The following is a 26,689-nucleotide window of genomic DNA, read 5'->3' as shown; positions in this document are numbered from 1 at the left end:
TCCAACATCCACCAGCTCTGGGATGTCGTCATGGAGGAGTGGAAGAGGACTCCAGTGGCAACCTGTGAAGCTCTGGTGATCTCCATGCTCAAGAGGGTTAAGGCAGTGCTGGAAAATAATGGTGGCCACACAAAATATTGACCCTTTGGGCCCAATTTGGACATTTCCACTTTGGGGCATATTCACTTTTGTTGCCAGCGGTTTAGACATTAATGGCTGTGTGTTGAGTTATTTTGAGGGGACAGCAAATTGACACTGTTATACAAGCTGTACATTCACTACTTTACATTGTAGCAAAGTGTAATTTCTTCAGTGTTGTCACATGAAAAGATATAATACAATATTTACAAAAATGTGAGGGATGTACTCACTTTTGTGAGATACTGTACACGAAAGCCAATGGAAAAATTTGAGGGCGCTAACCCTGCTGAATAACATGTTCAGAAACAATATCGGAGCAGCTACAGGAAAATAATCTATTCTCCGGTGATCCTCTAGGTGGCAGTAGTGACACTGGATCAGTTTGTGATCTCACTCACTCAGCTATACAGAATGCAGTGAGAATTAAAATCTGCAGTAAAAATCCACATGTAGGTATACCTAAAGAGTGCCTTTAGCATAAAGAGAGGGAAAGAAGTAGCAAGAGAAGAAACTGGCTATCTCTTATGAGAAGTATGCTCAAAGTATGCTATATGCGTCACTGCATCAGACTACAGCAGCCTTTTTCAATCAGGGTGCCATACCAAAGTGCCTATAACTTGCCTCAAAAGGTCAACAAGCTGACAGGTGGATGGCGCCTGCCTTTTTATGTTACACAAGCCATGGGTTGTTATTGTGCAGCTTTGGGTACCATGCAGGCCTGCTGCTGGCATCTTAACCACTGTCTCAAACAGCCTCATCAGTTGATAAGGAGCACGTCGGGTGCCTGCACAGCATCCTTGTTTGCCCCTTTTTTTATCAGTACTGGGGTCATGTTAGTTGCATGAGGGAGAGAAACCGAGAGAGAAGAGATGCATTGGAATACTAGTCAGTACCGGTGTGCAAAGGGTATATTTGTATAGTAAAAATAAGCCTCTAATGTTGTGTGTGCTACATGTGTGCATGCTGCCGCATTACGTAAGCTTATTCGTTTCTTTTTTTACATTTTAAACAAGGTGTCTTGAGATTAGGTGCATTATTTTAAAGGTTGTCTTGACTGAAAAAAGGTTGAGAAACACTGGACCATCACTGTGGATAAACTGTACTACTACTGCTATCTCATTTACATGCAAGTTTTAGCATTTACTGTATATTTTCATACAAACACATGACTTTGCATAGCACAAGGCAGTTCCCTTTTTTGTTTATTGTAATAAGGCTGATACATCAATATACGATATACGGTGCATCTCATAAACATAGAATATCATTCAAAAATTAATGTGTTTCAGTAATTCAATTCAAAAAGTGAAACTCATATTTTAAATAGATGCGTTACACACAGAGCAATATATATCAAGCATTTCTTTCTTTTAATTTTGATATTATAGCTAACAGCTAGTAAAGACCCAAAATTCATTATCTCAAAAAATTAGATTATTACATAAGACCAATAAAAACAAGGATTTTTAATACAGAAATGTTGGCTTACTGAAAAGTATGTCCATGTACAGTATAGTATGCCTTCAATACTTGGTCGGGGCTCCTTTGGAATGAATTACTGCATCAATGCGGCGTTGCATGGAGGTGATCAGCTTGTGCCACTGCTGAGGTGTTCGGAAAGCCCAGGTTGCTTTGATAGCAGCCTTCAGCTCTTCTGCATTGTTGGGTTGGGTTGGCAGTGTGGGCAGATGCCAAGTCCTGCTGGAAAATGAAATCAGCATCTCCATTGCTGGTTAGCTGAGGAAAGCATGAATTGCTATAGAATTGGACTCGATAAAATACAGTGGACCAACACCAGCAGATGACATGGCTCCCCAAATCATCACTGACTGTGGAAAATGTTGCATTTCATTTGCAAAGCAAAGTCCCAGAGTCTGGAGGAAGAGTGGAGAGGCACAGAATCCAAGTTGCATGAGGTCCAGTGTGAAGTATCCATAGTCAGTAATGATTTGGGGAGCCAGGTCATCTGCTGGTGTTGGTCCCATGTGATCTATCAATTCCAAAGTCAGCGCAGCGTTCTACCAAGAAATTCTAGAGCACTTCATGCTTCCCTTTGCTGACCCTGAGCCCCGGCCAAGTATTGAGTGCATACTATACTGTACATGAACATTTTCAGTAAGTCAACATTTCTGTATTAAAAATCTTTTTTTGTTTAATTGGTCTCATGTAATATTCCATTCTTCTGAGATACTGACTTTTGGGTTTTCACTTGCTGTAAGCCATAATCATCAAAATTAAAAGAAAGAATTTCTTGAAAATATATCACTCTGTGTGTAACGCATCTATATAAGATATATTAGTGTCACTTTTTTAATTGAATTGCTGAAATAAATAACCTTTTTGATGATATTCTAATTTTAGGAGATGTACCTGTATATAGAGATAGAATAAATCCTGACGTGAGATAGACATTTGTGCGTCAATGTCTAATTAGAATAAAGGATACCATGTTTGTCCTAAACTACTACAGACTGTGCAACAGAAACAACAAAGGAAATATAACAAAAGTCACTGTACAGTAATTGAGTGTATAAGAGTATTTTTTAAAATATTTAAATGAAAGAAAAAAAAAAAAAAAAAAAAAGTTGTCAGTCCCTAACCACTAGATGTGCATCCACTCACAGCTCTTCTCGCCTATCATTGCTTTGTACAGCCTGAGCAGTCACAGCTGTTCATATACACCTGTGATCCCAGCCATTGGAGTCCACTTTTCTCTCCTAATCCCTTGTGTCAATAAGGCCTGTAAAGTAATGTAAAGCCAAAATACAAAGTGCAAGTATGATGTTATGGACCAGAATATTCACAAGTCCATTCAACTCATCCATTTTCCCCAATATTTTTCAAACTTGGCAGGGCGACCTCAGGCCTCATATGTTATTCAATAGAAGGGTGTAATCTGATTTACTAATCACTTCCAAGCAGTAATTCTTAAGTGTTCAGTGGAAATTCACAGTACCACCACAATTTTTCTTGCATAAAGAAAAAAAGACCGTTTTTGGAATTTTGAGAAATGAAAGCAGGGAATCTGTGACCAGAAGGGTCACATTTTTTCACAGGCCCAAACCATATGTAGAATATCACCATCTGCTTTTTTGACATCTGTGACAAGTAGGAATTTTTTGACTATTTTAGAGTGAGAAGAGGTAAAATAGGCTCTATAAAAAATAGCCTAATCCTCTTTTGTTCTTTTCCTACAGTAATTAATGCAGAGCTAAACTGATAAAAAACAAAACAAATCCCCTCACTTACAGGACTTTCTGTTCTCCTCATTTTCTCTGTACAGCCGGTTGACTTTCTCCACAAGCTCCCACTTTTCACAGCAGCCTGAGTAGTTGACAAAGTTGCGAGCCAGGATTTCTTTCAGCTGTCGGATCGTAAGTGCCTCGATTTCATTGAGCGTTGATAGGTCAGACAGCGAGGCTCTTGCCTGGTTTCGGGAGAGATCATTAGCCTAAAGAGATTAAGTAAAAAAAAAAAAAAAGTCTGGACAGTATATATTTATGTATCCTTTTCACATTCTTTAGCAATAGCTAATGTTTATAGAGTTCTTTTCTGCCAGTCCCTACATCACTGATGTATCATATAGGAAGAAATACTGCTCTGAAAGACAGCAAAGCCCTCCACTGCTTTTCCTCAGAACCACAAATATGATCCTTTACGCCACTGACTTTCATGTGAGGGAAGAATTATTTCCCTCAACAAAAAAAGTATTTATATATATATATTTATATATATATATATATATATATATATATATATATATATATATTATACACACACACACACACACATGCATATACACACACACACACACAGTATCTCCCAAAAGTGAGTACACTCCTCAAATTTTTGTAAATATTGTATTACGGTATATCTTTTCATGTGACAACACTGAAGAAATGACACTTTGCTACAATGTAAAGTAGTGAGTGTACAGCTTGTATAACAGTGTAAATTTGCTGTCCCCTCAAAATAACTCAACACAGCCATTAATGTCTAAACAGCTGGCAACAAAAGTGAATACACCCCAAAGTGGAAATGTCCAAATTGGGCCTAAAGTGTCAATATTTTGTGTGACCACCATTATTTTCCAGCACTGCCTTAACCCTCTTGAGCATGGAGTTCACCAGAGCTTCACAGGTTGCCACTGGAGTCCTCTTCTACACCTCCATGATGACATCACAGAGCTGGTGGATGTTGGAGACCTTGCGCTCCTCCACCTTCCATTTGAGGATGCCCCACAGATGCTTAATAGGGTTTAGGTCTGGAGACAGGCTTGGCCAATCCATCACCTTTACCCTCAGCTTCTTTAGCAAGGCAGTGGTCATCTTGGAGAGGATTTTGGGGTCATTATGTTGGAATACTGCCCTGCGGCCCAGTTTCCGAAGAGAGGGAATCATGCTCTGCTTCAGTAATGTCAGAGTACATGTTGGCATTCATGGTTCCCTCAATAAACTGGAGCTCCCCAGTGCAGGCAGTACTCATGCAGCCCCAGACCATGACACTTCCACCACCATGCTTGACTGTAGGTAAGACACACTTGTCTTTGTACTCCTCAACTGGTTGCCACCACACAGACATGACACCATCTGAACCAAATACGTTTATCTTGGTCTCAGACCACAGGACATGGTTCCAGTGACCTATGTCCTTAGTCTGCATGTCTTCAGCAAACTGTTTGCAGGCTTTCTTGTGCACCATCTTTAGAGGAGGCTTCCTTCCGGGATGACAGCCATGCAGACCAATTGTATGCAGTGTGCAGCGTATGGTCTGAGCACTGACAAGCTGACCCCCCCACCCCTTCAACCTCTGCAGCAATGCTGGCAGCACTCATACATCTATTTCCCAAAGACAACCTCTGGATAAAAAAAAAAAAAAAAAGGATTTTTAAAACAAATGTTGGCTTACTGAAAAGTATGTCCATGTACAGTAAGCACTCAATACTTGGCATGAATCACTGCATCAATGCGGCGTGGCATGGAGGCAATCAGCCTGTGGCACTGCTGAGGTGTTATGGAAGCCCAAGTTGCTTTGATAGCAGCCTTCAGCTTTTCTGCATTGTTGAGTTAGGTGTCTCATCTTCCTCTTGACAATACCCCACAGATTCTCCATGGGGTTCAGGTCAGGCAAGTTTGCTGGCCAATCAAGCACATGATACCATGATCATTAAACCAGGTATTGGTACTTTTGGCAGTGTGGGCAGGTGCAAAAGTTCTGCTGGAAAATGAAATCAGCATCTCCATAAAGCTGGTCAGCAGAGGAAAGCATAAAGTGCTCTGGAATATCCTGGTAGAAAGCTGTGCTGACTTTTGGGCTTGATAAAACACAGTGGACCAACACCAGCAGATGACATGGCTCCCCAAATCATCACAGATTGTGGAAAATTTTGCATTTAATTTGGAAATCAAGGTCCTAGAGTCTGGAGGAAGAGTGGAGAGGGACAGAATCCAAGTTGCATGAGGTCCAGTGTGAAGTTTCCACAGTCAGTGATGACATTTTTAAGAGGAAGACAAGACACACTGGACCCAACAATGCAGACGAGCTGAAGGCTATTCTCAAAGCAACCTGGGCTTTCATAACACCTCAGCAGTGGCACAAGCTGATCGCCTCCATGCCAGGCCACATTGATGAAGTAATTCATGCAAATGGAGCCCCGACCAAGTATTGAGTGCATACTATACTGTATATGGACATACTTTTCAGTAAGCCAACATTTCTGTATTAAAAGTCCTTTTATTTTTATTGGTCTTCTGTAATATTCTAATTTTCTGAAATGCAGAATTTTGGATTTTCACTAGCTGTAAGCCATAATCATCAAAATTAAAAGAAAGAAAAGCTTGAAATGTATGTATAAATATTTTATTATATCTTTTCATATGACAAAACTTAAGAAATTACACTTTGCTGCAATTAAAAGTAGTAAATGTACAGCTTGTATAACAGTGTAAATTTGCTGTCCCCTCAAAATAACACAACACACAGCCATTAATGTCTAAACCACTGGCAAAAGTGAGTACACCCCTAAGTGAAAATGTCCAAATAAGGGCCCAATTAGCCATTTTCCCTCCCCGGTGTCATGTGACTCGTTAGTGTTACAGGGTTTAGGTGTGAATGGGGAGCAGGTGTGTTAAATTTGGTGTTATCGCTCTCACTCTCTCATACTGGTCACTGGAAGTTCAACATGGCATCTCATGGCAAAGAACTCTCTGAGGATCTGAAAAAAAGAATTGTTGCTCTACATAAAGATGGCCTAGGATATAAGAAGATTGTCAAGACCCTGAAACGGAGCTGCAGCATGGTGGCCAAGACCATACAGCAGTTTAACAGGACAGGTTCCACTCAGAACAGGCCTCGCCATGGTCGACCAAAGAAGTTGAGTGCACAGGCTGTCAGGTCTCAAACCATATGCCACACACTGCATCAAATTGGTCTGCATGGCTGTCATCCCAGAAGGAAGCCTCTTCTAAAGATGATGCACAAGAAAGCCCGCAGACAGGCAGACAAAAAGACAAGCAGACTAAGGACATGGCTTACTGGAACCATGTCCTGTGGTGAGATGAGACCAAGATAAACCTATTTGGTTCAGATGGTGTCAAGCGTGTGTGGCAGCAACCAGGTGAGGAGTACAAAGACAAGTGTGCCTTGCCTACAGTCAAGCATGGTGGCGGGAGTGTCATGGTCTGGGGCTGCATGAGTGCTGCCGGCACTGGGGAGCTACAGTTCATTGAGGGAACCATGAATGCCAACATGTACTGTGACATACTGAAGCAGAGGATGATCCCTTCCCTTCCCTTCAGGGACTGAGCCGCAGGGCAGTATTCCACCATAACGACCCCAAACACACCTCCAAGACGACCACTGCCTTGCTAAAAAAAGCTTAGGGTAAAGGTGATGGACTAGCCAAAACATGTCTTCAGACCTAAACCCTATTGAGCATCTGTGGGGCATCCTCAAATGGAAGGTAGAGGAGTGCAATGTCTCTAACCTCCATCAGCTTTGTGATGTCATTATGGAGGAGTGGAAGAGGACTCCAGTGGTACCCTGTGAAGCTCTGGTGAACTCCATGCCCAAGAGGGTTATGCCTCGTACACACGTACCGATCGTTGGCCGACCGATCGGCCGTCTTTTGTCCAGGGCTGTCCTGTCCGCTGAAAAGTGCAAAAGACTGCAAAAGAATTTTGTCCGCCGACTGCAGAAGCGATGTCATGTGATGGTTAACTTTCCCTGTGTTTTTTCTTCTCTGAGCATGCCCAGTCCTGCAAATCTGCTGATTGTCGGCCGACTTCTGTACTGACTGGCGAACAGTTCTGGTGTTGGCCAACAAAAATTTTAATGCCTGCACGACAGATTCTTTTCGGCCGAAAGTGCGCTGTCGGCTGTCGGAAGCATCATACTAACAAGCCTACAATCGGCCGATCGGTCGTCGGCCGAATATTTACGGCCGACAATCGGTACGTGTGTACGGGGCTTTAGTGCAGTGCTGGAAAATAATGGTGGCCACACAAAACATTGACACGTTGGGCCCAATTTGGACATTTCCACTTAGGGGTGTGCTCATTTTTTTGCCAGCATTTTAGACATTAATGGATGTGTGTTGAGTTATTTAGCAAAATGGCACTGTTATACAAGCTGTACACTCACTACCTTAGATTGTAACAAAGTGTCTTTTCTTCAGTGTTGTCACATGAAAAGGTATAATAAAATATTTACAAAAATGTGAGGGGTGTACTCACTTTTGTGAGATACCGTATATAAAATATACAAGTTTCACTTTATGGATTGAATTACTGAAATAAATTCTAATTTATGAGATGCACTCGTGTATGTGTGTGTATATACAGTACATATCATTTTTTTTCCCCCTCAAGGGGGATTAGGGAGCACCCCCATGCATGCAGGTGTCATCCTGGGTAACAAATTAGGCTCTAAATATTGATAAATTGTAAGGAAAACATCATATCTCCTCTGCTCCAGTTTTCACAAATAAGCTGCACTGTACAAGAGTTTACTACAAAAGATTCCTTCGTGCCGGTTCACACTAGGGCGACCTGTGAGGCAACCTGGTCGCCTCACAGGTCGCCGCAGGTCGCCTCCCATAGGGAAGCTGCGGACCCGTTCTAATAGGAGCGACACAAGTCGCTCCGACCTAGAAAAAGGGTCCGGAGCTTCTTTGGGGCAACCGCCATAGACTTCAATGTTATGAAGTCCGTGGCGGCCGCTCCGAGGTCGCGGTGCGCTGCTCGCACCGCGACCTCGGAGGTCGCGGTGCGAAGTAGCGTCGCTGCAATGTGAACCGGCGCTTCCTCCAATTCCTTTCCCCAAAGCCATACTAGTTTGAGCTTCTTTGTAGATCAGTTAAAAGGTACTTACTTGGTTTTCCAGGGCTTCTGTATCTGATGTTACTGATATGTTTTCACTTGTTGCCTGAAAACACACAGATAACAAACAAGTGACAATCAAATCATTTTCATAGGTGTGCTAATTTTGTAATCGTCTGGCAATTTCTCATTTTACTTGTCTACAAACGTTTTGCGGTTTCAAAATCAGATGTTGCATGTAGCACCACGGCCTATTTTCTAAAGCAGAAGATACCTGGGTGGGTTATAAAGAATCCCATCACTCGATAATTTTACAGCACAGGCAGATCGAATCACTAGAAACCACAAAGGTGAAGAGATAATTACAGACCTCGACATTAGCAATTCAACTTTTCACACAAGACTTATATATAGTCATATTTAAGCCCTTATTCAGTTAGCATGAATAACACAGTGACATATTGTGTCATGGATCCAAAGCATATCCCTTTCATTTTTAACCATTTCTTGGCCAGAAGGATTTGCCCCCTTAATGACCAGACCATATTTTGCGATTCGGCACAGTGCTATTTTAACAGGCAATTGCGCGGTCGTGAGACACTGTACCCAAATAAAATTTATGTCCTTTCTTTTCCCACAAATAGGGCTTTCTTTTGGTGGTATTTGATTACCCGTGTGATTTTTATTTTTTGCGCTATAAACAAAAAAAAGAGCAACAATTCTGAAAAAACAAAACAAATTATTTTTTTTCACATTCTGCTATATAACATCCCCCCCCCTCCCCCCCAAAAAAATGTAAAAATCATTTTAGGCCAATTTGTTTTCTGCTACATTTTTTTTTACCAAAAATATCGCAAAAAACTTATTTTGATTGGTTTGCGCAAAAGTTATCACGTCCACTAACTTGAGGAAAGATTTGTCATTTTTATGGGGTTTTTTTAGTAGTAATAGCAGCAATCTGTGATTTTTTGCGGGACTGCTACATTGCAATGGACAGATCGGACCCCTGACTGACATTTTTGACACTTTCCGGGAGACCAGTGACATTTCTACAGTAATCAGTACTAAAAAATATGCACTTAGTGATTCTAACTGTGGGGGGGGGGGGGGGGGGGGCGTGGCTTGTGAAATGACCATAGAGACCTGCGATCCTATAAAGGAGGATCACAGGGGCTATATAATCATTCCAAGGAGAAGAATGGTTGGCTGTATTTACAACAGCTGCCTGTCCTCCTCTCTCAGTGGGGAACGATCGCGGGTGTCAGGCGGCAATCGGAGCCCCCTGCATCGGCTTCCCCGCTGACAAGCGGGATCTCGCCGCCGTCACGCGCTCGCCCCCTAGCTCCCTGCGGTTAATGTAGTTGTGGGTGCATTCGGCATGCTTATAGTTTTACATTACTACACTGCAGTACCTCTGTAGCTATAGACACTTTAGAGCACTTCATTCTCACAGCAGAAGCACTTCAGTTATAGGCGAGTGAGGGTTTGTCTTTACCCCTAATGCCGGCACCTCTCCGCCTTTTAAGAGGTTTTTGATGCCGGGAGGCAAGTTTTTGATCATGTGACAGCACGTTTGGCTTTCACATCAGTCATATGATTGGAAAGCTCTCATTCATAAGCAGAGATCAGGAGCTCTCCATTAGCCGCTGGCAACTGTGCTGGGAACGCGCAGGGTATGCGCTCTCGGCACAGCTTTGTTTACATTCTGGTACACATATATATGGCTGCTCAGCGTTAAGGCCCACTCGCCGAGAGGCCCAATATATGTGTAGCGCTGGTGTGAAGGGGTTAATGGGGTTTTAAAGGCTCAAGGTTTTTCACCTTCATGCATTCTATGCATGTTAGTAAAAAACGTGTGTGTAGAGGCCCCTTCAGCCCCATCTAGATGCAGCGATGTGAACGAGAGCAGCGGCTCTCTGCCTCCTTACTGGCTGAAATAAAATTGGCCCCCGCTACTGTCAATCACAGCCGGTGGGCAAAAAACGAGAGAGCGGAGGCAAGGCCAAGCTGCACGCTGCGTCTGAATGAACAGACAGAGCATCTTCTGGGGAGCGAACCGCCTCGGGTGCCCCCATAGCAAGCTGCTTACTATAGGGGCACTTGGCTAAAGGGGGGGGGCAGAGTGCCAGCGGAGAGAAAAGAAGGATCGGGCTTGCACAGAGCAGGTAAGTATAACATGCTTGTAAAAGAAAAAAAAAAAAAAAAAAAAAAACGGAATTTTTGTAAAATCTTACCGTAAAATTCCTTTCTCCGAGTCCTCCGACAGTCGCCGCCCACTCATACAGTCTTCACCAATGGGGTATTGACTTCCTCTCCTTAGGAGTAGCTAGGCAAAAGACTTGTTAAAACAAAAGCATTTCCATAGACACACCCATGGGGGCTGTCCCACTGGTCCAATACCCCTCCTGCAATAGCCATCTCAACTCAGTTTGGTATCAAAGCAGTTAAGTGTATAAGAACCCCAAAAGAGGGGCGGGGGCGGCCACTGTCGGAGGACTCAGAAAGGAATTTAACAGTAAGATTTTACAAAAATTTTGTTTTCTCTTACGTCCTCTGACAGTCGCCGCCCACTCATACAGTGTTCACCAATGGGGATGTCCCAAAGCAATGTAGACATGAGGGGTGGGAAAACGCAACCATCAGAAAAGGCAACGCAGTACCCATCTCAGAGAAAGGAACCTTACATGAACAGAAAGGTAACCCTCTGGGCAACAAAAAAAGGCTCAACAGGAGCAACAACCCAGGAAATCAAATAACCAAGGGGTAAACAACCCCAACAGCCAGGGACCCGCATAAAACCTGGGTCCCCTACTGGACTGCCGCACAGAGAACTTTGCGGCCAAAGGAGGCATCCGCTGATGCCAGAACATCAATTTTGTAGAATTTGGAAAAGGTGTGCACTGACGACCAAGTCGCAGCCTTGCACACCTGGGCCACTGAGGCTTGATGCCGGAAAGCCCAGGACGCACTCACCGACCTGGTAGAGTGCGCCTTGACAGGGAAGGGTGGTACCCGTTCCTTCAACGAATAGGCCTGAACAATTGTCTGTCTGATCCATTTTGCAATGGTCGCCGCAGACACAGCCATACCCTTCCACGGTCCCTCAGAAGGGACAAAGAGGGAATACGATTTCCGAAAGGATTCTGTCGACGACAGGTAAACCCTGATCGCCCTAACAACATCCAAAGAATGCAAGGCAATCTCCCTAGGATGCTTAGGATTCGCACAGAGCGAAGGTAAGACAATATCCTCATTGAGGTGAAAATCCAAAACCACCTTCGGAAGAAAGGACAGGTTAGGTCGCAAGACCACCTTATCCCTATGAACCACCAGGTAAGGGGAGCGACAAGATAACGCCGCCAACTCCGACACTCTGCGAGCAGAAGTGATCGCTACCAGAAAGGCAACCTTTTTTCGATAGCAGAGGTAATGAAATTTCCCTGATGTTTTCAAACGGGGAACTTTGCAATACGGACAGAACCAAGTTCAAGTCCCATGGAGGCAGAGGCTCCCTTGTAGGAGGGGCCAAGTAACGCACACCCTGAATGAAGGTGCGAATCAAGGAATTAGACGCCACAGGGCGCTGAAAAAGAACAGCCAGTGCAGAAACCTGGACCTTAATCGTAGTCAGCGCAAGGCTGGTCCACACCAGATTGGAGGTCCACACCAGATTGGAGGAAAGCCAACACTCTCGCCACTGAGTATGTACGAGGAGAGAAACCCCTGGACTCACACCAGGCAAAATAAGCTTTCCATGTACGGTAATAAATCTTACCAGACGAGGCTTTTCTAGCCTTGATTAAAGTAGGAATGACCTCTGAGGAGAGAGACCCCTGTCTCTCAGGACTTGGCTTTCAACAGCCATGCCATTAAAGCTAGCGACTGTAAAGCAGGATGGAAGATCGGTCCCTGAGACAACAGATCATCCCGCATTGGCAGCCGCCAAGGAGGCTCGACAGCCAGGTGAACAATGTCCACGTACCAGGACCGGCGTGGTCAGTCCGGTGCCACCAGAACCACCAATGTTGGTTCCGAGGCCAACCTGCGAAGGAACCTGGACAACAACTGATTCGGAGGAAAGGCATAGTTTAGACGATACTGATGCCAAGGCACCACCAACGCATCCGAGGCTTCTGCCAGAGGATCGCGCGTTCTTGCCACGAACCTTTCCACCTTGTGGTTTAGCCGAGACGCGAACAGATCCACATCTGGGGATCCCCACTTCGCACAAAGCATTTGAAATACCTCCGGGTGCAGGGACTATTCCCCCTGGTCCAGGGTCTGGCGGCTCAGATAAATCGGCCTGCCAATTCTCCACACCCGGAATGTGAACTGCCGATATCGCCGGGACATGAGTCTCGGGCCAAGAAGGAAAACTGGTCACCTCCTGGGCCACCCGGGCACTCCTGGTGCCCCCTTGGTGGTTGATGTACGCCACTGCAGTGGCATTGTCTGTCTGCACCCGTACAGGATGGCCCTGAAGATGAACCGACCAGTGGAGCAGGCACAGCCTGATCGCTCTCAATTCCAATATGTTTATCGGAAGGGAGGATTCCTCCTCCGACCAAGTGCCCTGGGCAGACCGGTTGCCCAGGACGCCACCCCAGCCAAACAGGCTGGCATCCGTGGTAATCACCGTCCATAGTAACGGCCGGAAGGATTTCCCTGCCGACACAGCCGGGGACTGAAGCCACCACAAGAGATCCATTCTGGTTTGGCGACTCGGACACTCTCACGTCCAAGGACTGAGGTAGTCTGTCCCACCTAGCCAGGATCTCCGCTTGGAGAGACCGCGTGTGAAACTGCACAAATGGAATCGCCTCGAAGGCCGATACCATCAACCCCAGAGACCGCATACAGGTCCTAAGTGAAGAGGATTTGTTGTCCCTGAGGGACCTGACCTCGGACTGTAGGGTCCGGAGCTTGTCCTCCGGCAAGAACACCTTCGCTGGAGCAGAGTCCAGAACCATTCCCAAATACGGGAGACGAATCGAAGGAGACAAGGTCGAATTCTGAACGTAGATCGTCCAACCAAACTCCTGGAGCGTCTGGACCGTAGTGGACAGATCGTGCAGCAGGCTCTGACTGGCACTCGATCTTAACAGGAGATCGTCCAGATAACCCAAGACCGCAATGCCCTGCTCCCGCAGCAGCCCCAGAACAGGAGCTAGCACTTAGGTAAAGACCCTTGGAGCCGAAGAAAGACCGAAAGGTAACGCCACGAACTGATAGTGTTCCTCTGCGACAGCGAATCAGAGGTACCTCTGATGACCCTCGAATAAGGGGATGTGTAGATACGCATCCTTCAGGTCGATAGAGGCCAGGAATTCTCCCTGGCTCAGAGAGGCTACCACCGAGCGGAGCGATTCCATGGGGAATTTTCGAACGCGCACGAAGCGGTTCAGAGCTTGCAAGTCCAGAATCGGACGCACTTTGCCCTCCTTTCTGGGCACAGTGAACAGATTTGTGTAAAACCCCCGAAACCTGTCCCGATGAGGCACCGGGACGATTACCCCCTGAGCGAGGAGATCCTGCACCGCTTGATGCCGGTCCTGTAACCGCCCTGGGGTCAAATGAAGATTTGAGGGAAAGAATCTGTCCGCCGTCCATGAAAGAAATTCGATCTTGTACCCTGATCGAACGATTTCCTGAACCCACCTGTCCTGAACTCGGAGCAGCCAAGGTTGGAGGAAACCGTGCAAACGTCCCCCACCCCTGAAATGGGTGAGGCGCCCCTTCAGGCAGAGGCGGACAGGGCCGCCGCACCAGCTTGGCCGGATTTTTAGTTTGCCGGCCCAGGGCTTTCTCTGGCCACCCTGGCCCTTGAAGGGTTTTCCCTTGTACTATGACTTGAAGGCACGAAAGGAACCCTGATTAGGTTTAAAGGCGGGACCCCGCTTGCCGCGGAAAAACTTGACCTTAGGATTCTGGGGTAGCAGAGTGCTCTTGCCCCCAGTGACTCCCTTAATCAATTCATCCAGGGATTACCCAAAAAGTCGAGACCCCGCATAGGGAATGTCAGCCACCGCCTTCCTAGATTTCTGGTCAGCCGACCAGCTCTTCAACCAGATCAGCCGACGGCTAAGCACCGCGACACTGGACAGGCGCGCAGCCAAAGGGGCCTCATTTAAGGCCGCATCGCACAAATACATGACCCCTTGATAAATCTGGTCCACCATCTCCACGGTAGTGGGAGGGGCATAATCAGCCACGAGTGTGCGTCTGAGCACCTTGGTCCAGTCCGTCACAGCCTGAGCCGCCATGACAGAGGCAAAAATAGGCCTGAGCAGGGAACCCGCCACCACATAATTGGCGGGCAAGCGATTCCAGCCTCCTATCCGTAGGATGCCTAAATACCAGGGAATCGTCGGTAGGAACCAGTGTAGACTTGTTCAATCTGGCTACAGTGCGATCCACTTGAGGAGCCACACACCAGCGTGCAACCGTAGTAGACGCAAAAGGATACAGAAGTTGAAACCTCCTAGGCACCGGGAAAGTGCGTTTCAAATTGCGCCATTGTTCATTCACAGTGTGAGGAAACTCAGCAGGGCAGGGAAAAACCTGCGCCGACTTGCGGGTCCTGTGTGTACCAAAAGATGACAATGCCTGGAGGATTGGGCTCATCCTCTAAATGTAGTGTTTCTTTAATGGCAGAAATCAGCGCATCCATAGCCGCGCGTTCCTCCGGCGTCCCAGGGGGGGAATCATCTACCCCTGTAACCTCCGCCTCCCCCTCAGACTCTTGCGGGTCCTGAGAAGAGTGAGACCCTGAAAGGGGCACGCTACCTACAGCAACCATGTCACATTCAGAATCAGAAGAAAAATAAATCCTAGGCCATTTTATAGCAGCCCGTTCCGACATCAGCACATCCATTTTGGACACCAAAGACGCCACAACAGCAGCCAGATTAGTCAGAGTAGAGGATTCAGAAGAACTTGAAACCCCCACCAAAGCTGGAGGGAATTTGCTGTCCTGAGATTCCATTGCAAAAAAAGTGTTTTTTTTAATGAGGTACTGGCTCTTTAAGAGCGCCGCGGACCCCCGCAGCACACAGCACACCGCTACAATGGCTGTGGAACACAGACCCCCCGCAGGGACAAACTGAGCCAGGAAGAATGCACAATGGAGGAAAGAAAAGGACAACAGGACAGAGCCCCAGAAGTGTGTTACCAGCTCCTTCGGTCGCTTCAGAGTAAAGGAAGGAAGTGATGTCACCGCAGAGACTGAACAGAGGCTGCAGGCTAAGGAAACATGGATGCCTAAGCAAAGCAATGGGAGGCTTCGGTGAGATGGCCGCCGACATGTGTTCGGAATGATCGTTGCCACACACAAGATGGCGTCACAAGGCGCCAAAATACACTACACACAATGCTATACAAGCGCCCACAGTGAAGCCAGACATGCTGCCCACACCTAAAATGGCGGACCGGCGGTTTTCAACCCTGCAGCGGTTGCCACGCTAGTCTGTACCTCCAAGCACCTTAGTGACACAGGAGAGGGATCCCCCAAACTCCACACAGCACAGACTGTGAGAGAAAAAACCCCCGCAGGGACCAGGATCAGGGAGCCCAAAACGCACAGACATAGGGGACACCACAGACACAGAGGACTGCCGACCCCAGACAGAGGCCCTAGAGTGTACTTACCTGTACCTGATGGCGTGGGGTGCCTCACAATAAACGGAAAACCGCCCACCCTCAGATGGCAGGGGAGTGCCACCAGCCAAAAACACAGGACACCAGGAGTGCACGGATGAACCGTGCATGTGTCCGGTGAGGTAGCCACCCCACAAGGCTGCATCCCTGAGGTCAGGGATGGGTCGTTTATGAGGCCAGGGCGAACACATAGCCTGCGAAATGCCCGATGGCGGGCTGGGATTCCATCTGATCCTCTGTCCTGGAGAACCAGGACGACCAGTCCGATTCCCAGCTCCGCAAACTTCATCTTCATCCGAAGATCCGACTAACTAAAAGCTGACAAAATAAACAGCTAGCAATGCAAAGAAAAAAATTAATTTTCAGAAAATAAAATCATAAAATAGAAGAAGAAGGCTGAGACTGTAGCCCCAGCACAGGGAAGCCTGACTACTCCTGAACTAGGCAGAAGGCAAACTGAGTTGAAATGGCTATTGCAGGAGGGGTATTGGACTAGTGGGACAGCCCCCATGGGTGCGTCTATGGAAATGCTTTTGTTTTAACAAGTCTTTTGCCTAGCTACTCCTAAGGAGAAGAAGTCAATAACCCATTGGTGAAGACTGTATGAGTGGGAGCGGCGACTGTCGGAGGACGTAAGAGAAAAACAGCTTTTAAAATCAGTGTAAGTTCACTTTTACAGAAAATCTGTAAGGTGAACTTACACTGGACCCCCTTCCTCAACCCCCCGTTCCGCTGACCTGGAGTCCTGCGATCTCCTGCTGTGAGACATCGGGTCGCCGCTTTACAGGTTCAGGGATTTGAAACCCCTGCGGCTTTCTCTCCTCCTCTCCAGTGCTGACAGGACGGGCTAGGCGGGTTCTGATTGGTCAGCCCAGTCCATGCGACAGCGCTGACCAATTAGAATGCCTCCTACCCCTACATGCAGAAAGGTACATTTAGGAGATTAAGCCGCATGGATTTCAAATTCCCGGACAGGTAAAGCAGTGACCTGATGTCTCAAAGCCAGTGACTCCGGGTCAGCGGGAACAAGGGGGATGAGGAAGGGGGTCCAGTGTAAGTTGACCCTACAGATTTGGTGAACTTACACTTTATAGCTCACTTACTGATTCCTAAAGCAGACATTGCATAAAAAAGGCAGAGTCTGCTTCTCTGGAAACTGGGAGCCCTCACTACTTCAGAAAAATGAACTAAAAGATATTTTAAAAACAAACCATTAAACCTCTTGCCGACTGCGCACCATAGTATTACTGCAGCAGGGCAGCTCGGCAGCGCAAAATCATGTAGTGCTAAGTGATTTCGTGAACGAGGTCTCAGCGGTGCGCACGCGCCACTGGAACCGCGCTCCCGCTGCGTTTAGACCGGGCCGCGGGAGGAGCGGTGGCGATTGCCGCCAGCCTACCCTGATCATCAGATAAACTGACAGAAGACCCGTCTGCTTATGTAAACAAAGCAGGTGAGTCTTCTGTCAGACAGGCAGGGAGAGATCATAAGTTTCAGCTAAGCTGAAACCCCGATCTCTCTGTGCCGGTCACAGAACCCTCCCCCCCCCAGTGAGCAAGCATATTTAGGCACACATTAACCCCTTTGATCACCCCCAGTGTTAACCCCTTACCTGCCAGTGTCATTTATACAGTAACAGTGCATAATATTTAGCACTGATTACTGTATTAATGTCACTGGTCCCCAAAAAGTGTAAAAAATGTCAGTAAGGGGCCCGATCTGTCCGCCGCAATGTCGCAGTCGCACTAAAAACACTGATTACTGCCATTACTAATAAAAACAAAAAAAATAAAAATTCCAAAAATCTATCCCGTAGTTTGTAAATGCTATAAAACTTTTGCACAAACCAATTAAAATACGCTTTTCGGGATTTTTTTTACCAAAAATATGTAGCAGAATACAAATTGGCCTAAACTGATAAAAAAAATAAAAAAATTTTATATTGGGAATAATTCATAGCAGAAAGTAAAAAATATGTCTTTTTTAAAAATTTACGCATCCGATTGGCCGGAGGCATGATGACATCACTCCCGCGCATGCGGGCGGAAACCGCCGTTTACGGCACAGGGCTCTGAAGGAATGGCAGGGGTGGCAGTTCCTTCAGAGCGCATGCGCCGATGACGTCATCAGCTGCATGCACTGTAAATATCTCCTAAATGGTGCAAGTTTAGGAGATATTTACAGTACCTATAGGCAAAAGTCATTAAGGGGGTTTTACAACCTCTTTAATGGGTCTTTCTGTGCCTTTTAAAGTGTATGTGAAACCAAAACTTTATTTTTTTTTTTATTTCATTTTTTGGAGAATAGAAGGTTTAAAAACCTTTTAGATATTTTTTTTCTCTGTGTCCCGTTAGGGAAAACTCCCTTCACTTCCTGTCCCAGAGAATCAAGAGGCAGCAAGAAGAAATGATTCCAAAACTAGAAGAATTCCCTTCTTCAGCTTACCATATATGGAGCGGATTGAAGAAGCCGGGCAGGAAACAGTCAGCATGAAAAGCAGCTACATCCAATCAGATGCAGCCACTGCTTGGGTATTCTGAGGGCTTTGGATGCTGAGTGTCAAAATAGCCAGAAAGATAAATTCTTCTATCCACACTATTTAAACAGCTGTCACAGGCTAAACTTATTAAAACTATTTCCCCTCACTTTAACTCCTGATAACACAACAGAAGACAAAAAAAAAAAAAAAGGCGAGGAAAGGGGGGGGGGGTGGATAAATATCTTTTACAATAAAAATGAAAAGAGCCAGGCTGGATGTTTTCAGCTGAAGAATGGCCGAATCCAATCAGATAATCAGATGCAGCCACTGCGTATTCTGACAGTTGTGGGGCTGAATGGGAGACATAGTACAGTGTATGGTTAGCCTAACCCTTCCAAAAAATATTTTAAAAATCTGCTTCTACATACGTTTTAATTAGGATTTTTATTTTGGGGGGTAGGGGTGGAGCTATAAGATAGGCAGACCTTGGTTTTACCTGCAAAGTCCTTACTAAGAATATGTAATATGGAAATCACCTCAGCCCATATAATGCTTCATTGTACCTTACAAACCCATTCCCTGGTGATAAATAATAGTCAAGTAATATATCAATTCATCTCAACAGAATGTAAGCATAGAAACTTTTAATTGGAGCTTATAACATTATTGCTCTATTTTACCCCTTCGCGCCTCTAAGGGTAAAAACAAATCTTAATGCCTAAGCACAATTTTGCAACTTTGACTTGTTAGTAAAACTGTACATATCACCACAACTACTTTGTGCATCCAGGTGGATAAGAACTTATTTTTCAGGACAAATTGGGCTCTCGTTTGGTGGTAAATGGAAATGGATAGCTCCTGATTTTTTTTTTTTTTTACTATCTAAGGAAAACTGGCCAAAAATAGTAAAAATATATATATTTTTTTTTATTTCTTGCTACTACCATAACCTACCACCAAAGAACCCAAAATAAATTCTCCTGCTGATCACAGCGATACCACATGTGTATGTTAATTGTTTGTAACCGTAGTATAGTCCAGAAACAATAGTGCAGACAGGATCAGGATTGTGCTTACTATAGATCGCATTGCACTGTACACACATGCGGTTTGATTGCCGCCCCCTATCTGCTCCAAGGGCTGCTCACCTCCAGGCAGCAGCAAATCTTGATAGAGGGCAATAATCAAACTGTGTGTGTACACTTTAATGCAATCTACAGTAAGAGCAATCATGTCTCATATGCTGTATGGAGCAGCGCTCTTCTGATAGGAGGTAAGAGCACAACACAGCGCACCTCCTCCTGGCTCTTTCCTCTCACTCCTCCAGCCTGCCGACTCCTTGTCCTGGTCCTGAGTGCGGGCAGGGGGAAGGAACTCAACAGCGACCGGCCAGGCACAACATTCAAGGGAGCGCTGGCCTGGGGGGCAGAACTGATATCTGGGTGGGCACAACCCACCCTAGCACCCCCCCCTAAATTCGGCCATGTGGGTCTCTCACTCAGCAGCTGAAATCTAGCGAGAGGAAGAGGGGGGAGAAACCGGATTTCAGTTGCTGGGTGAGAGACACAGAGGGCATTGTTCTCTGCTCCACCGATCCTCCTGCTGTCTGGGCCCCACTGTGTGCCCAGCCCCCTACAGGAGGATCGGTGTATCAGCGGCCCTGGTTACACTGTAGAAAAAATAATAAATGCACTTTCTTTTTTTTTTTTACTTGCAAAACGTTGTGCATTTCTTACTTATTTTCAAATAAAATGTGAACTTATCTTTAAAAACTTTAAAATAAAGCCCCGTACACACGCACAGATTGTTGGCCAACTGATCGGCCAACTTTTGTCCAGTGTTGTTTGTTGGTTGAAATGTGCTCTAGACTTGGACACTGGACTTTTGTTGGCCAACAAAAACCAACTTCAGAAGTGATGTCATGTGATGGTTGACTTTCCGTGTGTTTTTTCTTCTCTGAGCATGCCCAGTCTTGCTCATCTGATTTTTGTCTGCCGAAATCTGTACTGACTGAGGAACAATCGGCCGTTCTTTGTTGGCTAACAAAAATTTTATAGCATGCACACCAGATTTTTTTCGGCCGAAAATTTGCAGTTGGTTGTCGGAAGCATCATACTAACAAGCCTACAATTGGCCGATCGGACGTTGGCCGACAATTTACGGCCAACAATCTGTGCGTGTGTACGGGGCTTAAGGTGCAGGTTTAGGTTATGTTGACCTTAGATCCCCTAACACAAGCTTAAGTGTCAGACTCAATAAGGTCTGGTTCACATGAGTGAGAATCCAGATGCAACTTGAGTTACACAGAACCGGATGATAATGGAAATCGCATTGCTTTCAATGGTGCCTGTGTACATCAATGCAGCGCAATTTTCGGAAAAGGGTCCTGTGCTACTTTGGTGCAATTGCAGCATGATTTTGGCCCCATAGAATGTGCAAACCACATCAAAGTAGCATCCAAGCTGCATCACATAATCACACTGAAAGTCAGGTCAAAATCTGATTGCAGCAGTGTGAACCTAGCCTAAGGTATGGCAAATGAGAACCTTCACAGACAAGGCACGATTATAAAGCTTTCCTAAGCAAAATTTATACATAGAGTTACGCTCATTTTAAAATTAAATTAAAAGGGATTTAATTCCATTTAATTCAGCTTCACATTTAAAGGAGGTGCCCATATTAATAAATAACTCAAGAGCCAGTCACCCAAATTAGAAGTTGGCAGTTTTTTTTTTTTTTTGGTGCACTGAATAATTTGTCAGTCACTAACATTATCCTATAGAATGTAAATAAAAATTTAATCTATAGCGAATCTGTGCTTTGCCCAGGCTAGGCAAAAAAAAAAAAAAAAACGTATTCAATTCAATTTACGCTCCACCAGCAACTATTATTCTCTTTTTCATTGTTATCCCACTGCTCCTTGGCAGAGCTGGTGCTTAGCGATTGACCACTCAGGCACACAGTGCTGTCAAATGGTGTTAACAGTCCTCAACCCCGTGTACACTGCCAGTAGAAACTTAGACATTATACAGGGACTTTTTTTTTTTTTCTTTACTTTCAATGTCCAAATCAAACAAACAGAGGCTAGGGGACGAATCTAAAAACAAGAAAGAACCACGCTGGATGCTAAAGAAACATATATGTGGTGAATAGCAGCTATCACAATACACGAATACAAGGCACATATTCAAATAAACACAAAAGTGCAGCCCTAAATAAATTGCATTTAAATGAGTACCATAGGGTGCGAAGATATTTCCGTGCTAAAAATACAAACAATATCATGCGTGAACACAGAAGTATAAAGTCCCAAGTGAAACGAGAAAATATCACAAGTGACTGGTGATCTATGCAACACGATGTGAAGGTGTAAGGAAGCCTGTCTCTTTTGGGATACACCTTCACATTGTGTTAGATCGATCACCAGTCACTTGTGATATTTCCTTGTTTCCGCACGGGACTTTATATAGAACTTCTGTGTTCACGCATGATATGGTTTATTTATATGTTTAGCACGGACATTTCTTTGCACCGTATAGCACTCATTGTAATGTAATTCATTAAGCGATGCACTTTTGTGTTTATTAGTATGTACAAATGGTATTGCCTGCCTTAAAGTAAACCTTTTTCTTTGCCCTATATGTTGGGCAAAGAAGGGGTTTACTTTAAGGTGGTATTGTAATTATAAATTATTTTTCCCCAATCATCCCTTTGGTCTCTTCATTACATATACAGCAAGTGCCCACCACCAGACCTCTTATAATTCATTACCCCATTTTCAAATTACCAATGTGTGAGCTTTTCCAGCTTTGTTTCACCTTGGATTTCTAGTGCCTTGTTTGCAGCATTGTGCAGATGTGCCCTGCATCCAATGATTATCAATGGTCTGCCTGTAGATTAGCATTGGTGAAGCTTTGGTAGAGTGCAGGATGGGCACAGCTGATCTAGGATCTGTTACTGTGCACTTACATGTACTGAGGGCAAAGATGGTAACAGAATAGAGCACAAGCCAGCACACAAAAAATGTCTCAAAACTATCCAAACAGTTTATATTAAAGCTGGCCATACATTATACAATTTTCTTGTTTCATTTCCTTTAGGTTTACCTTCAATTTTGTATGCAATCAGGCAGGCCCTTGCACTACATAGTTGAACGTGTTTAGGTTTGACCTCAAATTATATGGCTTTGGTAAATCTAAAGGAAAATTGTACAAGACAACTGTAGAATGCATGGCCAGCATAAGCCAATATTACAAAACTATAATTGCTCTACTATCAAGCTGTTTGTATGAGAAATTATATTGATGAAACACTGGAATAGTTTCAAATACAATTTTTCAGTTTACAATGCAGCTTTACAGTAAATTATCTGCAGGAAAATTCATGATGATATGTTTGCATTTGTGATTGATGTCATTTTTTTTTTTTTTATATGCCTTTGAAGTTGCAGACAGAAGTGTCTAATCAATGTTAAGGTTGAATAAAGACACTAGTCCATCCAGTCCAACCTGTGTACTTGGTGCAGGTGTGGGCATGTTGGTAATCATTTCCCATATCCCTGTATATATTGTGTTCACTAAGATGCATGTCCAAGAGTCTTTTAAAACTATCAATACTTCCTACCAACACCACCAATTGTGGAAGAGAGCTCCACGTTCTTATCGCCCTGACAGTGAAAAACCACCTGCGCAGCTTAAGGTTAAACCGCTTCTCCTCCAATCTCATTGTGTGGCCCCTTGTCTTTCTACACTCCCTGAGAATGAATAGTTTCCTACCTACTCTGCGGTCACCATTGAGGTATTTGTATATTGGCATCATATCTCCTCTCAAGCATCTTTTCTCCAGGGAATATACATTTTGTGCTTGTAGTTGTTCCTCGTAATTGATGTCCTCCAAACCCCTTAGTTGTGTTGCCCTTCTCTGGACTCCAGCACATCCTTCCTGAGGACTGGTAAAAATAACTGGACAGACTACTTGAGATGTGGCTGAACTAGTCTTAAAAAGTGGCAGGATTATAATTTTATCTCTGGAGTAAACTCCCCCCAGTGAGTAGCTTGCATTTAAAATTTTAGCCCCAAGTGCATTACTTTACATTTTTCTAAATTAAACCTCATTTGCCATGTAGCTGCCCACCCCATTATTTTATTGAGGTCTTCTTGTAAAGTTTCTATATCCTGCTGTGAAGTTATTGCCCTACTTATTTTTGTCGTCAGCATAAACTGAGATTGAGCTATTTATACAAACCTCTATATCATGTATGAATAAAAAAAAAAAAAAAACAGAATTGGTCCCAGGAAAGAGCCTTGGGGTACCCCACTTATCACTCCAGACCAGTCATACATGTTATTTCCACCCTTTGGACACACCCCTGAAACCAGTTTTCCATCCAAGAACAAACCCTATGGTCCATGCCTACAGACCACCGTTTGTAGATTAAGTGTCTATGGTGGACTTTATCAAATGCTTTTGCAAAACCCATATACAACACATTTGAAGGTCTTCCCCTATGTAGATGACAGCTCACTTCCTTGTAGAATGTTAACAGATTGGTTTGGCAAGAATGACCATTTGTAAACCCATGCTGATTACTACTAATGATACGGTTTTCATCAGCAAATTCTTGGATATAGTTCCCTATCATCCCTTCCAATAGTTTACATACCATCGATGTTAGACCGACAGGCCTGTAGTTTCCAGGAACATATCTCTGCCCTTTCTGAATATTGGTTCCATGCAGACCCTTCGCCAATCAGTCGGTATCATTCCTGTCAGTATGCGGTCCATAAAGATTAGGAATAACGGTCTGGATTTAACCTGACCGAGTTCTTTTGAGGATTCTCAGGTGTAAGTCATTCGATCCTGGTCATTTATGTGTGTTAGGCTTTCCATTCTTTTCTGGACACTGGCCTCTGTTAGCCACAAGGTTTCATCCTGTGATGTGTTACTAACAATACAGTCATGCTGTACAACAGTACAGTACAATTTTTTACTCTCCTATGCTATGTGTCTTTCATAGTCTTTTTTAGCTACACTGAATGCGTTCTTACACTGCTTATCACATTCTTTGTATTGTTGGAATGCAGACTGTGACTCGTCTTCTATATTTATTGCCCATTGGAATGCACTTGGTGATATCTTTTTTTAATATAGTCCTAAAGGACTCCCATTTTTCCTCAGTGTTCAATGTTTCTAGGATTTGGTCTCATTTAATATCTTGTAGTATTGAGCGCAGTTTAGAAAAGTTGGCTCTTTTGAAATGTTGTGTTCTTGTACTACCCTCGTGCCTCTTTCCTATAATTTATGCTAAATGTAATTAATCGCTAATTCCCAAATTGTCCTGTATTTTCACATCTGCGACCAGATCGGATTTATTTGTAATAAATAGGTCTAGCAATGCATCATTTCTAGTCGGGGCATCTAGCAATTGGGACATAAAGTTGACCTGTAAGACATTTAAGAAATGGTGGGCCTTTAATGAGTGAGCCGTCCCTTCTGCCCAGGCAGTATCTGGATAGCTCCCCATTATGATGACATTCCCCTGCCTTGCCCCTATTTCTAACTGTGAAAAGAGATCCAACTCCTTCTCTTCCTTCAGGTTAGGAGGTCTGTAACATAACCCCAATATTCATTTTACACTTACTTCTTCTCTTTGGAGTTCCACCCACACAGATTCTACCTCCCCTTGCCCCATCTATGATGTCATTCCTCTCTTCTACATGTTAATCTTTATGGATATATAGGCAAATCCCTCCCCTTCTTCTACCCTTCCTTTCCCTCCGATACAAGGAATATCCCAGGATATTTGACAGCCAGCCATGTGAGCTGTTAAACCAAGTTTCTGTTATTCCCACAAAGACCAAATCCTGCTCATGTAACAGAAGCTCCACTTCCTCCATGTTATTAGCTTGGCTCTTGGCATTTGTGTACATGCTTCTCAGTTTTGTATGAGTGCGTACTTTGTTCTTCGGTATGCTGAGGCTGCTAGTTTGATTTGTCAACCCACTCACCCAGAAATTAAGTATTATGGATATATAATCAGTAGTGCCTCCACTAGTACCCTCTGTCCTTTGCTCACTGCTGATAACGCTTCTTCTGAACCCCCCCACCCACCACCTAGTTCCCTAAGCTCCTGCTGCCTCTCTGGTGTGGCTTGAGGCACAGATAGTATTTCTGGGAAAATGACCTTGGAGGTCCCTCTCTTCAATGCTGCCCTTAAGTCCCTGAAATAATTTGTTAGGACATTTCACCTTCCTTTAACTTTGTCATTAGTACCAGCGTTTACCATGACAGCTGGGTCCTCCCCAGCCCCACTCAATATTCTATCTATCTGATTCGCGATCTGCCGAAACTGAGAAACAATCTAGTGTTCGGTAATCACGGTCTTTCTGATAGATTGCCCTATCTGTCCTCCTAATAATTGAGTCCCCTACCACCAATACCTGTCTTACTGTACCTGTATCCTTGCCCCCCTCTTTACTGGGGCAGTCATTCCCCTGGCAGCTAGGAGAGGGCACCTGCTACAGCAATTCCACCCCTGAGCTGTGCAATCCCAAGTACCTGGGATGTAGAAGCACTTCCCATGCTCCCGCTTCTAACAGATAGTTCTCCCTGAGATGAGGATAAGGAAGATGAAGGCGCTGATAAAGCAGAAAAAAAAGAGAAGGCAGATGTCTGTGATCGTGCAGAGCTGTCCATATTAACATCCATCTCCTCTTCAGGACATGAGCCATGGTGGCAAAGCACCAGTTCCACCAAGTCTTCCTTCTCCCTGCAGCCGTCGGTGGGGATATTTCTTAGAGTCAGATACTGTCGCAGATCCTTTACTTTAAGTTTCATTAACTGAGGCCTTTGAAATGCAGTTTCTTGTAGTAGATGGCAGGTACTGCAACGCCTGAGGTTCTCCTGAAGTGTTGAACAAACTGAACAGAAATCTTTCTTGCAGTCACAGCAGACATGCTGAAAAAAAAAAAAAAAAGAAGAAGAGTAGAAAAGCATTCCATCATAATGGAGTTGTGAATGCCAAACTCAGAATATACACTAGACTGCATATAAACATTGATATATTAAAGTGGACATAAACCACAACAATTACCTT

General features: G+C 44.6%; 1 protein-coding gene across 1 annotated transcript in view; it reads right to left on the bottom strand.

Annotated features, from left to right (window-relative positions):
- Nucleotides 1-26,689, bottom strand: part of RNF34 (ring finger protein 34) — a 73,732-nt gene that overhangs the window by 3,221 nt on the left and 43,822 nt on the right. The window contains exons 3-5 of the mRNA XM_082273854.1: nucleotides 26,152-26,550; nucleotides 8,512-8,565; nucleotides 3,391-3,592 (exon numbers count right to left, since the gene is read on the bottom strand). Of these exons, the coding sequence (XP_082129980.1) occupies nucleotides 3,391-3,592; nucleotides 8,512-8,565; nucleotides 26,152-26,550 (655 nt within the window). The remainder of the gene's footprint in view (nucleotides 1-3,390; nucleotides 3,593-8,511; nucleotides 8,566-26,151; nucleotides 26,551-26,689) is intronic.

Source organism: Pelophylax lessonae (assembly GCF_965119305.1).
Source record: "Pelophylax lessonae genome assembly, chromosome: 1".
Classification (NCBI taxonomy): domain Eukaryota; kingdom Metazoa; phylum Chordata; class Amphibia; order Anura; family Ranidae; genus Pelophylax; species Pelophylax lessonae.
Note: the sequence above shows the minus strand (reverse complement) of the source record. Positions and strands in the feature narration are given on the sequence as shown.